General features: G+C 39.9%; 1 protein-coding gene and 1 long non-coding RNA gene across 2 annotated transcripts in view; one reads left to right on the forward strand and one right to left on the reverse strand.

Moving 5' to 3' along the window:
- Window positions 1-3377: 3377 nt before the first annotated feature.
- Window positions 3378-4163, reverse strand: LOC128905008 (uncharacterized). Its single transcript, XR_008464720.1, has 2 exons — window positions 4029-4163; window positions 3378-3916 (listed from the first exon to the last, which is right to left on the reverse strand). It is a non-coding gene; the product is annotated as an uncharacterized LOC128905008 (long non-coding RNA).
- TCEA1 (transcription elongation factor A1) overlaps window positions 4135-17068 on the forward strand; it is a 29784-nt gene continuing 16850 nt past the window's right edge. Inside the window, exons 1-3 of the mRNA XM_054190293.1 lie at window positions 4135-4368; window positions 10523-10585; window positions 15023-15128. Coding sequence (XP_054046268.1) covers window positions 4300-4368; window positions 10523-10585; window positions 15023-15128 — 238 coding nt within the window. The 5' untranslated portion in view covers window positions 4135-4299. The remainder of the gene's footprint in view (window positions 4369-10522; window positions 10586-15022; window positions 15129-17068) is intronic.

Raw genomic sequence — 17068 nt, forward strand, 5'->3', positions numbered from 1 at the left:
TCCCTGATTGTAAATACGAGCGAACTCTTAAAGTAGCTTCTACACAAAAGCATGTCATAGTATTTAAAATTACTTGGGGGAGATCTTTAAAAGGCTTAAATATTTTCAGTCTATGTACAAAAAATAAGTAGAGGTTGCCCCAGAATAGACAACGTGGCTTATCTAGGTGACAGTCTAATAATATGACTCAAAAAAAACCCCAAAACTTTTTCTTAATTTTTTTGTGTGTTTAACTGCCTTCAGTTACTGCTTCTAAGTTGAAAAAAAAAAAAAAAGTTAAGACATTTTGAAAATGAGCTTAATAACATACTGCAAATGTTAGAATTTGGAAATTATACTTGGCCTAACTTCAGGTTGTACCATTATAATCTAAAGCTAGTCTGAGGAAATTTAAAAAAAAAAAGAAAAGGCCTATCCATTGAAGAACAATAGAAACAAATAATCAAGATGCATGTTACTGTTTCAGAAATTTCTGAGGAAAATCTTGCTATTAAGAGGAATCAGAATGTATCTGCGGTTGGACTCGTCTCTTCTGCAAAGATAGGGGATCAGTTGGACCACTTGAAATTCTGTTTTAGTAGAGCTAAGTCACTCTTACACTGAGGGCTCAGATAAAGAGGAGGGGCATAATGGGTATAACACATGGTTACATAAAACCTTTTGGAATGCTGTGAATTTTATATTTTGCATAGTTGTGTTAACGCTTGATGAGAAGAGCTTTTTCCATGCGGAATGTTAGTCCTGAAAATGGAATATTTTAAATGCCTTGATATGAATTCAGAGATCCTTCACTACGAATTTTGTGTGTGCTACTGTTTGCCCTCCCTCCAACTTCTCAAGATGCTGTCTCGTATCAAATGAAATTAGTTAGCAAAAATCTACAACATTTTGCATGGGAGCCTGTTTAGGAGAGCCATCTCTGCCTATTAAGTCTGAATATTGTGAAAGGCCCTGCGGTCCAGCAGATGACAGGCTCTAGCGAGTTAGACCCAGGCTCTTTGCAGCAGCAGGTGGATGATGCCTTCTAGAGAATGTTGCAAAAGAATGGTGAGAATATGCTGTAACAGGTAAATGTAGTGCAACAAATAAAGCGTGTCATGGTTTAACCCCAGCTGGCAACTAGGACCATGCAGCTGCTCGCCCACTCCCCCACCCCCTGCCAACAGGGCAAGGAGCAGAGGAGGTGAGGGGAAAAAAACCCCAAAACTCCTGCGTTGAGATAAAGACAGTTTAATAGAATGGGGAGAGGGGGAGAAAGGTAAAAGAACATATAAAATATAGTGATACAACACAGGTTGCTCTCACCATCTGCTGATGGGTTGACCAGCCAGCCCATCCTGAGCAGCAATTGCAGATCCCTGTCCCGCGGCCAACCCACAGGTATATACTGAGCATGACCTCTATGGTATGGAGCATTCCTTTGGCCAGCTTGTCCTGTCATGCTCCCTCTCAGCTTCCACTGGAAACTGAAGAAGTCCTTGACTAGTGTAAACATCGCATAGCAATTACTAAAACAATGTGTTATCAACATTATTCTCATACTAAATCCAAAACACAGCAGGTACTAGAAAAAAAACAACTAACCCTATCCCAGCTGGAACGAGGACTGTGTTATTTCTTTTTTCTAATGGGATTATTTAGGAGAAAGAAGCTAAACTGAAAGGAAAATGTTGCATAGTTTTAACTTCTGTTTGGTCTCTTCCCTCTCCTACTGTTCCTTGGACTTATAGAAGAGATCGATGCTGTACAAAGCTGCTTGGTTTAGAACAAGCTAAGAGAGAACAGGCATGGAGAATGCTGTGTGTTTCTTTGCAATAAAGAATTGCTGTCCCAAGGATGATAGAGCAGCTAATATAAAGAATCTGGTTAGTACTGGTTCCATCAACTGAGTATAATTCTGATACTGTAGCATACAGTACAAATAATGTGAGCTGTATTTTGTTTTCTTTTAATGCATCCACTTGCAAAAAAGGATGTACGTTACCATCTGGTTAGTCTTTGATTTCTTTACTGAAATATTTCTCTGATGCTACTTTTATTAGTTTAGATGTTAAACAAATGTGACGTGCAGCAGGCCTTTTGTAAGTGCTCTGTAGCATTTAATTTACAATTATCATTTCTTTACATGATACGTTTTGGATGTCGGTAGGTTTCATTTGAATTTTTTAACTCTTTCCATGCATTTTCAATGAAGAAGGTATTGAATTGTATTTTTAAAAGAAATTAATACTGGAAGATTTTATTCCAGAATTTAAATGTGTTCAAACAAACCATGCCAACTGATTTGAGATTTCTAGTTTTCTGATAGTGTTATCCCTGACCTTACTTGCACCTACTGTAGAGCACGTACCAGCTTGTTTACCGTATCGTGTAGCAATAGCTCTCTCACTGTGTATCATTGATGTGGTTGTGGGGAAAACAATGATAAATTTCATTTGAGGTTCACACCTGAGTTGATTATTACAGGTACTAGGTTGCTGCATCTAGACAAAATGGAATTTAACCTGAACTGGCACGATGTCTTAAATGTTGTGGTGAGCACTGCTACTTTATTATTTTTTTTTCTCCCCAAAATCTGTCCATGAAAGAAAAGGTATTATTTTCCTTAAGAAATCATTCCTTTGTTTTGTTTTGGTTTTTTTTTTTTTTTTTTTTCCCTTGGGCAGAACAAGCGAAAGAGCTGCGAAGTTTCTGTATGCTTTTCCAGTCCAGGGCCCAGATCGAGCCCGTGGGAAGATCCTATCTAGCTCCCAAATAGTTGTAACTCCTCCTAATATGCCTGTGTACGTGCTGGCCTGTCAGCTGGCAGATGCTGCGACCACTGTGTGCATTGAGCACCGCCTAGAAGAGACTGAAAACCACCTCTCTCTATGTGGGGGCTGGAACAAGATGATCTTTAAGGTCCCTTCCAACCCAAACCATTCTATGGCTTCAGAACGTGAGACAGTTGTTGGGAGTTGGACTAGATGATCTCTAGAGGTCCCTTCCAACTCTGAAGATTCCGTGATTCCGTGACAATCTTGCCGTGAAGTACCTGACACGGGAGCGCGGTGGCAGCTCTTCCTCTGATAGTTCCCTTGAGGGTCATTTCAGTGAAAATGCCCATCTTGCCTCTTCTCCAAACTGTACATATTTGACAGTCCTCAGTCTACAACTCGGCCATCCGCAGCATTAAACTGCTTGCTAATAATAGATTTGAGCAGCGCGTATAAGCACCTCCTGGATCTTAGCAGGGGATAATCTTTGTGCAATCTTCCTGTAACCTTCAGATATGCTTACCGTCTTCTTCAAGTACACGCTTCCATTTTACAGCAAAAATGGTTTAATGATGCTGTTCCTTTCAACAAAAAATCCCAGTCACGTGGCATACAACTCAATTCATGAACAGAATTTAATTGATGGGACAGAATATAAATTTGTTGAACTTTTATCAGTGTGGTTCTTCCCACTGGAATGTGTACAAGATTTAGACGAGTTTTAAGACTTGGAAGTGCTGCAGCGCATCGCAGTGGGACACTTGGCCAATGTAGAAGTTTATCTCTGTCCTTGTTGTCATGACTCAGAACTTGTAAATCCAGAATTTACTTACAAAATTGCCATTTGAAATCCTCACTCCATTTTATACAAAATTAACTCTTTAGGGATAGACTTTAAAAAACAAACAAAAAAACCTCCAAAAACCAAAACCCAACAAACTCCCAACTTTTCAGTTACAGGGAAGAGGGAATCCGTTTGAAGCTAACAAAAGCGAGTGTCTGCTGCAATTCTGACCCTTTTGACAGCCGAGCAAGAGGCTGGGATACGGGACCCGAGTTCCCGGTGCCGTGATTTGCCGCGGGGGCTGCCTGGGACGGGGACGGCGCACCGCGGCCGGCTGGCGGTGCTTGCTGCCTGCAGCCCTTCGTTACCAGCGATGCTGTGAGGAGAGAATGACACACCGTAAGGGCTCACGGCATTTCACAGCCCTGCTGTCGGTTTTTGGGGGAGGGAGGGGAGGGGAGGGGAGGGGAGGGGGACGACACACGCACCGCCGCTCCCCTCCCGCCCCCGCTCTCGGCCTTCGGCAGCGCTGCCTGGCTCTTGGCGCCGGCGCTCGACGCGCGCTGCCTGGCGCCGCCGCTCTGGCTGTTGGGTCGTGGCGCTGCGCCGCGGCCTGGCTCGGCTTCTGTCCGCAGAGCTCGGCGGCGGCACCGCGGGGAGCGGAGAGCAGGGCAGGGCAGGGCAGGGCAGCGGGGTCCGCTCCGCCGGCTTCAGCTCCCGCACGCCGCGTCAGGCCGCGCTCCGGCCGCCGCAGCCGCCATGACCACGGAGGACGAGATCATCCGCATCGCCAAGAAGATGGACAAGATGGTGCAGAAGAAGAACGCGGTGAGCGGGGGCGGGACGGGAGCCGCCGCCGCAGGGCCCGGCGCAGCCCCGGCCGGCCCCGCGCTCCCCCCTCGGAGCGGGCCCGGGGGCCTTCCTCCTTCCCGCCGCGGCCTTTCACCCACCCCCGCTTCTTCCCCCGCTGTCCGGCGGCCTCGCGCCTTCCTCGCCGCTTCCCCCGCCGCGGGAGGACGTGGAGCCGCCGGCCGGCGCGGCCTGCCCGCTGCGGGGGTCCCGGGCCTTGTCAGCCCTTCCTCCTCCCCACCACGGCGGATTGTCCCCGGCCGCCCTCTGCAGCGCCGGGCGGGCGGGGAGGGAGCGGGGCCTCCCCCCGCCCCAGGGCGGTGTCCAGCTCTGGGGGGGTTCCTGCCCCCGGGCACCGGCCCTGGCTCGAACGGGGCTTCCCTCCGCTGCCCATTCATTAAAATCGCGATATTGGCCTGGCTCGACAGTGCCGGAGGAAGCCCGGTCAGGTCGAGGAGAACGCCTGCAGAGGCGGTGTCCTCCTTCGGATGGGTTGTTTTCGCTTTCAAGTGTGAAATCGGGAGTTCTGTGCGGGGCGTGCAAACTAAAATACGAATGAAAAACCCTAATGCTTCTTCGGCAGGGTGGCCAGAGGTGTGTGGGCAAACTTATGAAGCAGTTGGGGGATGTGAGCCACTTTCATTTGGGATTTATTTTCCTCTCTTAAAGCTGAAACAATGTATAAATATCACTTTAACTGTGTTTATTCATTCAGGGAATGATTTCTGCCTTAGATTGGCAGTGAAATATGGTTGGGTAGAATTCAGTTAGTTTACTTCAAGTGTTATTCTCATGCACGCCCTTGATATAGAACTTTTTCTAGTTAATGCATAACATCTATACTATTCTTATAAAACCAGCAAAGTAAGTAAAATCAGAACATGCAGCAACAGTCAAATACCTGATTATAGTTACACATAAAATAGCGTACAAGTGAATTGTAAACTCTGTTTACTACCTCTTTATCCAGTGGGCACATTGTTGTGCTCTTGTAATGTGTATATTTGTGGTTGCTGCTCTTCCTGCAAACTGCTGTTTTAATACACTGAGTATAATAGTGCACTAAGTGCGTAATTTTAGTGGTAGTTCAGAACTGAGCAGTGTGGAATTTCAGTTTATAGAAGTCTTTTTTTTTCCTATTTAAGGAAATTATAATTATAAATAACATTTTTAATAATATTTGGATATTTATAGACATACTGATTGTATTAAGCCAATGAAATGTGTTTGGTTCAGAATCCAAGCAAATTCATTGCAAGTACACACAGGCCATGCTTTGCTGTGTTTCAAAATCCTTGATGTTCCATAATGTTGTATGGTTTAGCTCTGATACGTTTTAACCTTCTAATGATACAGGTCTAGTGGAAAGAATTTTTTACAACCAATGTTTACTCATTTGATAATTTTTTGCCTTTTTGTCCCCTCCCTCCTTCTTTTTATTTCTATTCCCCGTGCTTTTCAGCATAAAAGAATTCACTGTCTCACTTTCCTGACTCTAAAGTTGAAGTAGTGGCTCTTTGCTGTGAGATGTGGAAAGGGTGAAAGTGTACTGACTGTGAAAAGTTTAAATGTCGTGGTAATGCGAATGACAAAGTGCAGTCAATTCAATTTTATTTGGAAGACTTCTGACAACAGAAAGAAAACGGCAACTCCCAGGTAATATGGGAAGGACTGTTGATGCTGGGTAGCATCGCTGCAGTGATACCAGAGATCCTGCTAGTGACCACAGCGTATTTCTCTGTGACCTGTAAGGCTTAGGAGTTTGGCTGTACTTCTTAGTAGCAGCTGGGGATGTGTATTCACGCTCTAGCGTGTGTAACCTAATTAACTTTCAAAGCTCCAGGGAGCGGTGTGGTGTCTTTGCTGGGGTCAGCCTATGTCTGATGTGGCCAAAGGCAGCGCGGGCAGCTGTGCCCGGCCAGAGCCAGCGGCGGAGTCTTCATCTTCACCCCTGTCCCAGGAGTGAGACCATGCGCAGCACCAGAAACAGTTTTGCTTTTGTACTTTGTTGGAACGGAGCTCGTTCGTTCCAGCTTGTTACTGCACACAAGTGGCTCTGTCATTAGTTTGACGCTGTCTCAAAAACCTTTTAACTCTGAGGACCTGAGCTGCCTATATAGCTGATAGTTGAGATCTGACCGTTTATCTGAAGCATGTGTGTATACCATGATAAAAACCTTTAGCTGTATGCGAGGAGAGGAAGTACATCACTATTTAACTTGAGATGCCTCTGTATTTCTCTTACTAGTCTAGTAGGAGGCTCTTTCTCTCATTGTACAGTGTGATTTCCTACCTAATCCTGCCTTGCAGTTAAAATGCGAACTTTAGTGAAATTATTAAGATCATTTCTATGAAGAGGTACTTTATTGTCTCACAAAGATGAAGCTGAATTGAGAAATGCACTCTTACTTAAGTACCTCTGGATAATGATGCTCCTGACAACCTCTTGTATTAATTTCTCCATTTTTACTGAAGAAGAACAGGTGTTTGCTGTATGTCTTTGAGTGAGAATGATTTGATGAAACCCATCAATAAAAGGGGAAAAAAAAAAAGCTTTGAGACCTTTTCACTCTGAAGTTGTCAAGACTCAGATGGCAAGAGACGCTTCATCTCTCATACAAAAGGCGACTCTGTGGCTTGTGACAAAGTGCTGTTTGGCATTTCTTTTGATCAGTTGAAAAGGCAGGCTGTGCAGACACCCTTCCTGAGTCAGACTCTTGGTGATTTGCCTTGACTAAGGATTTAATTGCAACTGTGCAGATTTCATCACTATTTTAGTGAAGTTCTTTTGTTTTGAAGGACAAAATAATAATGTGAGCTACATATTTCTGCTGTTACTTCAACTATTGCTTGCATGTTTGAAATAGATATTAATTCTCCTTCAGAATAACTGTGATTGAATTAAAACACATGCAGTGCCTTGTAGCTTTTATTGTACGTGAGTACACTTTTCTTTCATTAAGCTGCTGTAATGAATAGGTATGAAAAATAAGGTTGCACCCATGGATTAAAAAATCAAGAACAGTTGAGTAAGTTTAGGGAAGAAAATGTAAAACTGTCCATTTTATTAAATGTTTGTTCCCTTAAGTAGAACAGAATTGTAACTGGATAGCTCTGCTGTCTTCAGAAGCATACTCCATTTTCTATTGCCTGAAGCATAGCGTTATATAGAACATTGTTCTGGTGTTATGATCTGATCAACCAAGAGAAGCTGAGAAGAGTAATCTACTAAATCTGTATGAAGCTGACTTCTGTTATTTCAAGTAACAAGGTAAACTGGAAGCCAACCAGCCTAGTCAAATGGGGCATTGCCTTTCATTTTCTATAAAATTATAGCAATGCCTTTAAAAGAAGATTTATAATTATGTTCTTAATGGCTGGGTTTTTTTAAACAGAGAAGTCTTACATTAGAAAAATAGGAATTACAAGTTTTACTGTGCAATTTTCACTCTGGTTTGGAGGAAAAGAGAGCATTTGATTTTATGCAAAGAAAAGTAGTTAAGAAAAACTTCAGTTGCTATGAGTTTAAACTCAGTTTAAATTTAAGGCATCTCATTCTTGGTACACCTAATATAATTGATTAGAGAAGAGTGAAGGCTTAGAAAGCATTAGCGCGTTAGAAATTTTGGTAATTTGGTACAGAAAACAGCATGAAATGTAGGTAACACCTTCTGTGGAGAGAGTCCCTGTTTTTTTTTACTTGTTGCATGGTTTGTTAACCTTCTATATATCAAGTTACTAGTTTTAGAAAATGTTTAGACTGGGAATACTAAAGTTGTTTAGACACCTACAATTGGAAAAAAGATTTTACAGAGACAAAGAAATTCTGATTAGACCGTGTTTCTAAGATGAGGTGAAGAATGTTCTATAATTCCTACTTTGCATTACAGTATCATTGTTATGCTGAAATTGCGGACTACAATAACCCGTGTTTATTTTGAAATCATGTACCATGTACATTTTGCTAGTAAGTTAATTGATTTGGAGGTAAGTGTTACTGGATTATATTTTTGAAAATGGCATATTGACTTTTGTTGTTCATTTTGTTTTGGCTAAGAAAAGTTTTCTTGAATTTGATTTTGGTTTGTAGCAGTGAAGATAATTAACTTGCTTTACTTGGATCTATGTTTGCACAGTAGAAACCACGCTTATGGCTCTTCAGAGAAAGAAATGCTTTAGTGCGCTAACTCAATTTAGCATCTGAAAACAGCATGACATTTCCCAGTCTTGCATCATTGCTGCTAAAATTCTACGGTTGAAATTGGAGAAGTTTTGTATATCATGAATAAGACTTTTTGCTATGACGGCAAAATAGTGAAACTTTTGTTTTATAAATGTATTGGGTTTGTGTAAGGTGGGAGGGACATAGTGGGACAAGGCTTTTTTGCTGTCAGATGTGTTTAAAAAGCAGGTTGTAGCAGACATTTGAAAGCGTCCAAAGCTGTACCTGTTTGGGTGTGACATACAAGTTCCACTTTCATCTTTCTCAGCCACTCGGTGGTTATTTTATGCGCTATCTTTAGTGGTTAAATTGTAAGACCTGCAGATGCAGCAGGAGATTACAAGAGTTTCATTGCAACAGGTGTCATATGAGAAGCTGATTAGGGAGAATTTAAAAATAAAGATGAGCAAAAAGCATATTAAAGTAAACAAAATATGATGAGCTAAGAGAGTGGTAAGGAAAGAGAAAGGAATCAAATTTCAAATATCTGCAAGTTGAAAATTTTGTGGGGTTTGTTTCCAAACTTCATGAATTAAAAAAAAAAAATAAAAAAAAAAAATGGGAAGGTAGTGTGCTTAGCCTAGGTAGAGTGACCTCTTGAATGTGAAGGCAGTTACCTTCTTGGGGTTTAGAGGTCACAGGTTCAGAACCATACGCACTTGATTAACAGCAAAACCTCTCAACCTTTAGGAGGTTGCTATAGTCTGGCAACCCGTGTGCACCTTAAGAAGTGGATGGTGCAGAACTTTGCTTAAGTATAGGCAGTAAATCCTCAAGGATGTAGAGGTTAAAGTAAATTATGGAGATCACATTTATGAATATTTTTTTTTTTTATTTAAGTAAGGCCAACATTGCCAAGGAATGAATTGTCAGTCAGAGTAGCTGTGTATGGAGTTTATTAAAGCCTAACAGTACAATCTCTGAAATTAACTCATCTATCTAGAAAGTTGCTGCTTACACAGTATTAGTTTGTACCTTTTTTTTCCTTATGGCCTTAGCAGGGGAAAAGGAAAAAAAGAAAAACCTATGACAGCTGAATAATAAACAAGTGCATTAGCTCAGATGTTATAGCACCTTGGGATGGGCTCTGGCTTCTAGTTTGGAACATGTTGATGTTTGGCAAGTCTGGTATAGGCTGAAGAGCGTTGTCTGCATTAATCTATGCAGCCTAATCTATGTATTTCATTGAATTAATATTTAAACTTAGGAGTTGAAAATAAGTCTTGAAAGCAAGTCTTGCTCAGTTTTTTTTTTTATTTTTTATTTGGGCATTTGTTGGTAGACACACTCACAAAATTGTCTTTTTCTATTGGGGGAGCTACGGCTGTGTCAACTGAAGTAGCGTAATCTGATCACAGTTTTTAAACCAGTAAACTTTTCTGTCTTTACCACACAACTGCAAATACAGTTAAGAATGTTGGCTATATATGTTTTATATATATAGTTATATGTGCATGTATATATATGCGCACTGTTGATGGACTGTGCAGAGCTTATCAACTCCAGGTTCTTGTGCTAAAACAGGTGAGGTTGTTCTGAGATGAAAATTGTGGTTGTCTGGCTTGTTTCTGATGCTGTTAAGTGAAGTACCCTTGAGGCTGTTTTCTTGAGGATGTGTGATGGTTAAGTAGTAATTGACAGAATGCTTTAACTGGCATTTGAATTATATGGGATAAAACTTACCTAGTCTCTGAGTGAATACTTTGATTTCTGAGTTAAGGCCTGTTAATGCTTAGAGTTTGTGAAGTGGAACATTCTTTATCCTGTAGTTGGTCTGTGGATAAATTGGGAACTGATGGCTTGAATTCAATCTGGGACCTTAAAGGTAGATAAGAGTATGTCATTGATATTATATTTGAAGTACCCGATTGCTACTAAATTTTTTCTTTTTTTTTCTTTCTGTTTTTGCAGGCTGGAGCTCTTGATTTATTGAAGGAGCTTAAGAATATTCCCATGACCCTTGAGTTGTTACAGGTATGACTTTCTTATTGTTGTTATGTTGCAAATATTAATTCCATAATGATGAAGGTGAAGCCATCAAATTTGCCAGATATTTCCTATCTCTGAAAATTTTCAAATGGCAGAGGTAAATGTAAGACCTGATTTGCTGTGCTTGCCACTTAAATTGGAAGAGACTGAAAAGTCACTTTTTTCTAAGTGACAGTTAATGGTCACAGATACAGAATTAGTTATAAAGTTCAAATCTTAAGTGTCAGTAACAATGCCATTCTTGACGTATGCATCCTATATATTTACAGAATGTACTTAGTACCTTATTACTAATACCATTTGTGACAGAAAATAGGAATTTGAAAGTGTCACCTTCATGCATGAATGAGCATGGCTGATACCATGGTGCAACCTTCTCCCCTATGTCCAACCTCCTTCCTTTAAAAAAAACCCAAACCAAAACCCCACTGAAAAAAAAACCCTCAAGCCCCACTCAAAACAACAACGAAACCCAGAAAAACCCTCTTAACCTGATTCTTTTGAGTTTCTTTGTGCAGGTCTTAATACAAAGTATTTCTGTAATAGTGGGGCTTTTGCCTTTGGAATGAAAAATCTCTCTGCAAGTGCTCTGGAAATCCTGTAAATGCTGCTATGCAGACCTGTTCTGCTTAGTGTGAAGAATGAGACTAGAAGGAGAAACTTTACACAGAACAATTTTACCCTTGAACCATGAGGATCTGAAGAATGTACATTCTTTTTTCAGATGCAATGAAAACCTTAGTAGTGTTATCAACAGAAGAGGACTCTTAATCTTGCTAAGTACAAACAAGCTCAACTGTCTGCCTTTTAGGGCACTTGCGTGACCCTGACTTAATTTATATAGGGTTGCATATTAATTCTGTCCAGTTTTCTATCCTGCTTGAAAGAAGCTTGTTTATTCCCGTCCATATGACAGGTACCTGGTTTTAGAGTGAAAGAATATTTGCAGTAAAAGATTGTTTTTAATCTTTGTTGGGGTGGGCACCATATGAGTTTGTACAGAAGATTTCTCTGTGTTACAGTAGGTCTAAAGGGATCAGGCATTTTAGCATAGTAATAGATTGACTGTAGATTAGTTAAGTAGCCTCGTAAGTATCCACTGCTGTATTCAAAACAGTTTGTCTGCATAAGATTGCATTTTGCAACATGTTTGGACTCAAATTGACAATATTTTTGTTGAGAGTTTTGTAAATATGTAGAGTCTGCCATAAATTTTTTACCTTAGTCTCCCACATTGGCTTACGCAATGGAGGACTCAGAGCAACACTTGAAATGCAGAGTAATCTGGTAGTGGATCAATAGTGTGCTAATGTCAAGAAGGGTGATGATTGTGAGAGAGTGGGAGCACTAACTTCCTCTGTGTAGACTGAGATATCTATTGGATGTGTTTGAACTCATGAAACACAGGACACAAGTGAAAAGCATACTTCCACACCCATTTTTAGGCAGTTGTGAAAGCCGGCTACGTGGAGTAAAGCTCTGCTAATTGATATGATAGTTTTGTTATTCCTATGTAATAAGAGAAGTGACGATTTTTCCTGTAACATGCCTGTTACTTCAGCCTGAGCTGGTGAGGTCCTCTGAAAACCTTACAGGTGTGTGGAATAGGAAGGTGCACATCAGTAGTCTGGACTTGTGCTTGTGTTTTGTGTCTTTCTTGCCTGATTTTTGTCCCAGAAAGCTGGAGTAGTTACAGACAATAATACGACTGTGTCATACCCAACGAGTTTTATGTAAGCAAGCTGATCCTTGCTCAGCTGGGCAGGGAGCCAGTAGCCTTCCTCACACGTGACTTATCCGGTGGTCAGAGTTGCAAATCTGTTTAGCAGCCGCCCAGCATTAAAGGCATCGTGTCACTGGTGCTAATTGTGGGTAATGCGCAGCTAAACAGTGAGTGAGACAGACGGTCTTTATTTTCACAAACAGGTTTTACCGGAAATTAGACACACATGTATGCAGAACTAGGCTGTGATGTGCAGTCCTTGTTAATGACTTCTTGACAGTTCATTGGCGAGCCAGGGAGACCTGGGAACCTGGAGGTGGTTGTTCTTCAGGGGTTGATTTGGTCACCAGTTCTCTGTCCTCATACTCTCTTGCAATTTAAAGTTGGTAACACCTGTACTTGCTTCAGTGGTTGCTTTTCTTCCCCAGCTATGTTCTTTATGTTGTCTCATTTGGTCTGGTTTAGAGAAGAGTAGCTGCCACTGTATGCTTTGTTTTGAGATGGGTCATGCTAACTTGCTCAGACCAACTGAAGGCTGCTTGGCCTCCAGCTTGAATGCTTCGGGGGGAAAACAGCTGCCTTGTGTTGTCTCTTGAGTCTCGTTACTTTCAGAAAGCAGATGAAAAGGGCTCTAGAATTTGAAGTGGGGAAGAATGATCCGTTAAATATGCATTTTGGACAGGCTGAGGAAGGTTTTCATATACCTGCACACACAAACTGGCACAGAGATAAAGCAATTCCACAGGCTACGCTGGTTTAGGCAAAAATACTAGTTTTCCACTTGAAATGGCTCTCGGAACAGCAGCTCCATAAGCTGGAAGTCTGAGGAAATTTCAAATGCTGACAGCTAGTTTGTAATTAAACCACAGTTACTTTGAGAATATAACACTGATCTTGTGATTTACCTATGTCAGTTTGCAGGCAAATAAATTGGTAGATCATTCCTTCCCCTATCTTTAGGCAGTCCAGATCCGGTGCTCTGTAAACACAAACAAATGAACTATATTTGTGTCCTGCCTTAAGAAAGCCAGCAGTTTAGATAGTTACCATAATCTGTTTCTTGCATGTGATCAGAGGAAGAAATGAATTTATCCAATTAATTTTGAGTTTTACTTGAGTTTTTGAGTTTTACTTACCTAAGTAAGTCTCTAAGTTGGTGTCTTTCCTTTTTGCTGATGAGAGTTGGCCATGGTTGTGCCCAGTTATCAGTGGAGGATTATTTTTTTTGTAGATACATTTTTCTCATTCAGGTATCATGAGTATTTTATGTATTTCCAAGCACTTGTTATTTTTTATTGTCTGCACATAATGTCCAGAGTATGTGTTTAACATGTTAAGAGGGTTGGCTGGTACTGTTAGTCTCAGTGAACAGAGTCCGTCCTGAAATACTTTAGTTACAGGTGAGTAACCATCTGTTTTCTTTAATCCAAAATACACATTTAGAGCTGATGCTCAGACCTGAGGTTATTTGATGTGTTTCCTTTGCTGAAATAGCTCTGAAATATTTCAGTACATTTCCAGTCATTTAGCATATCCATGGTGCCCCAAAAACTGTTGTGTGGGTTGTAAGGAGTAATTTACAGGAACAAATCATTTCCATTTTTAGCGAGCCACAAAGATTTAAATTTTTTTTTAAAGATGAAGGAAATTTATGATGAACTACTGCAAAAGTAAGTAGAATAAATTATATTTAGTGAGTCCTATAAATAGTAAATGCAACAAACCCAAACATCTTAAGAACAATTCAAAAACATTGTTCATCAATCAAAATATGAAATGATAATAAAATACTTGTTTGTGTTGTTAAATGCTTTTCTTCTCTCATGAAACTAAAACTGTGGAAAATGTTCTACTTATTAGATTAACATGGTAGTCAGAAATCTAAAATGAAACTTGTTGCTGCTGAGCTAAATTTATGTCCTCATCTTCTGAGTCTTAAGAGTGGATTGTAAATTAATCTCCTCTTCACTCTATAGGTGGCAGTAGTGCCAAAAATTTAAACCCTGTCACTATCTTGGCCTTTTGAGAGAGGTAGGGCTAGTCTTGCTGTTTCCGTATAAAAACAGAACCCTCTGTACTTAAGATTTTGAAGAATATCAGTATTGTCAAATTTATTAGGAACCTAAAAAGTGGTCGATCACAGCTGATGCTGCAGCTTCTTCCACAGCCACTAAATGTGAATTCTAAGATATGAAGTCATTGAAGCAGTTGGCAAGCTTCTGATCATGCCAAAATATAAATGCAGCATTGCTTCACAGAAAAATAAGGTTTTGAGGCTAGAACCTTTGCTAAAAATTTTATGTAACACTAAGATGTATATATGACATCCACATTGTTAGATGTTTTGGATGTTGTACTTAGTTTAGGTAAGTAGTTCTGCAGAGCTTTTTGAAACAGTTTGGGAGCAAAAATCTTCTGATTGACTCCCCTTAACCCTGCTGTCCATTGTGCCCCCTCCCCCCTAAAAAAACTTCTGTGATGGAGACAAAAGGTAATAATGTTGTATTTCTTTTTAAAATGTTGATGTTGTTAAAATAAGTTTTGTAAAGGCTTACAGCGTTTCATCCTGGTAGTCTTAAAAGAAAAATCCCACAAAAACAAAGAAAAAAAATGATGTCAAAGTACAACTTTATATGTGTTTGCTTGTTAAATTGTCTACATGTTGCCTTTTATCATGTGTATTTTTATTTCTGTTGCAGTCTACCAGAATTGGAATGTCAGTGAATGCAATACGCAAGCAAAGCACAGATGAAGAAGTTACATCTTTAGCAAAATCTCTTATCAAGTCTTGGAAAAAACTGTTAGGTATGGTGACACAAATTTTTTTTTTTTTTTTTTTACCTCCTGCTCTTGCGTGTTTTAACTATATTCAGTCTTGGTGCAAATCCTTGACACTGTCTTGCTTTAGATATATTTGTGGTCCTGTGTAAGTATTGAAACTTTTTGCACTGATGTAGTTGGTTTTTACTCTTTGACGAGCACCAGTGCATTACTGCGAAAGTGTATTCAGAGAAAAAGTTAATGTATTTTTATTGGGGCTGGCAAGCAGTAGGAAGCCAGCTTCTGTGACATGACTCATTTCTGAAGTCTCGTTGCCTGCTGTTGAGCTAGAGTGACTGTTCTGCAGTACTAAGCACTAACGAACCTGTTCTTGGCTATTTCCTTTGTCAAATATAACAGGTACTTTGAAGAACTTGTGCAGAATCTCATATGGGAGTGTGGAGGCTTTGAAGTTTGGTTATAAAGTAATTTGTGAAGAGGAAAAAAAACAGTAAAAAACTGATGTTAAAAATCTGTTAGAACTTACAGGTAGCAAAAAATAGATCCGCACTTTCTAAAACCTTCATAGTTTTAAACAACTTCTTAGTTAATGAGTTAATACTTTTTGTTTAATTTTCTTAAAGCAATGAATGCAGTTAATGGAACCTTTCTGTTAGCAGGGTTTTATTCAAGGGTATTTTGTAGTACTTAATGCATTTGAAAACACTCAAGTCTCAAACTGTGTCCAGCTGTTTTTGTTCATAGACTATGCTGTACTCTATTTTATTTTTTTGTATCTAATTTTAGGTAAACTAAGATTTAGGAAGCTTAAAATTTTGAACTAGAAAACAGTTTGTGTTATTTTCTAGTGATTTAAATATTTCCCATTCAATCTAGAATAATATGCTAGATACCATGAGGTGTTAGAGTCCCCTGCCATTTGAAGTCAGACTCATTTTTATCAATTATGTAGTATTTTGTCAGATACTTTATTACCCTCTTGTAAATGATGTAGAAATGACTTTGTATCCATCTGGCAGTATATCTGTGTAGAAATGGACAATTTGTCACAGCTTTCAACTTCAATATTCTAATAAGAAGCAACAACCTCTACAATGAACGTATTTTTTTAACCTACCTTTAAAAAGTTAGATAATACTAGTTAGGTTAGTTTTAGTAATTAAATTTAGATAATACTAGATATGCTGATAAAATAAATTTTAAATCATGGTACTGACTTTTATTATAAATTAAATGCATATTTATAGAGGATCTGATCAGAGTTCACTGGTAAATAGTGAAAATTATGCACTTTTTATGTTTAAATTTCCACTTGCAACTTGGAAGTCCAACTGTGTTATATCCAGTGCATAAAAGTGGTAAGATACATAAGTGGAGAAATGGACTTGCATATTAACTTGAGTTACTCTAAAGACTTCTAAAAGCAACAGCAAGGCCCTGTCAGACTTTTGGGTTTGGTTTGGTTTTTTTACTCTAAAGTTCACATTTTTGATACTGCAATTTAGTTTAGGCAACAAAGTAGAAGAAATAGTCTCCCTCCCCCCCAAGAATTCTCAACTTCTGGGAGTGTCCTTGGATACTGCTTTTCTTGGGAGGGGAGCTGACTCTTCTGGGTACCACTGTCCTTTGAGCAAAGGAATTGTTATTTTTTTCTTGAGACAGTAAAAATAGTCTTCGGTCCCGTTTTTTTTTTTTAACACAATATCTTGAATCAGTCAAACTTGTCTTACTATACTGTTACTTATAGCTGACTGATCTGTAAGTGTTCAAATGTTGTGAAACACGAGCAGTATTATTCTGACCTGCAGACCAGAGGGTGTTCATGCCATAGAAGTTTGGAATAAGACCGTGGTGCCTGATGGTCACAGCAGGTCAATCTGGGTGTAGGCTGCTGCTGAAAGGGGTGGTCCTGGCTTCCCTTCTGCACAGGTGACTCCTTGCTTCCTCCTGAGCTACAACTAGTG

Source organism: Rissa tridactyla, chromosome 2 (genome assembly GCF_028500815.1).
Source record: "Rissa tridactyla isolate bRisTri1 chromosome 2, bRisTri1.patW.cur.20221130, whole genome shotgun sequence".
Classification (NCBI taxonomy): domain Eukaryota; kingdom Metazoa; phylum Chordata; class Aves; order Charadriiformes; family Laridae; genus Rissa; species Rissa tridactyla.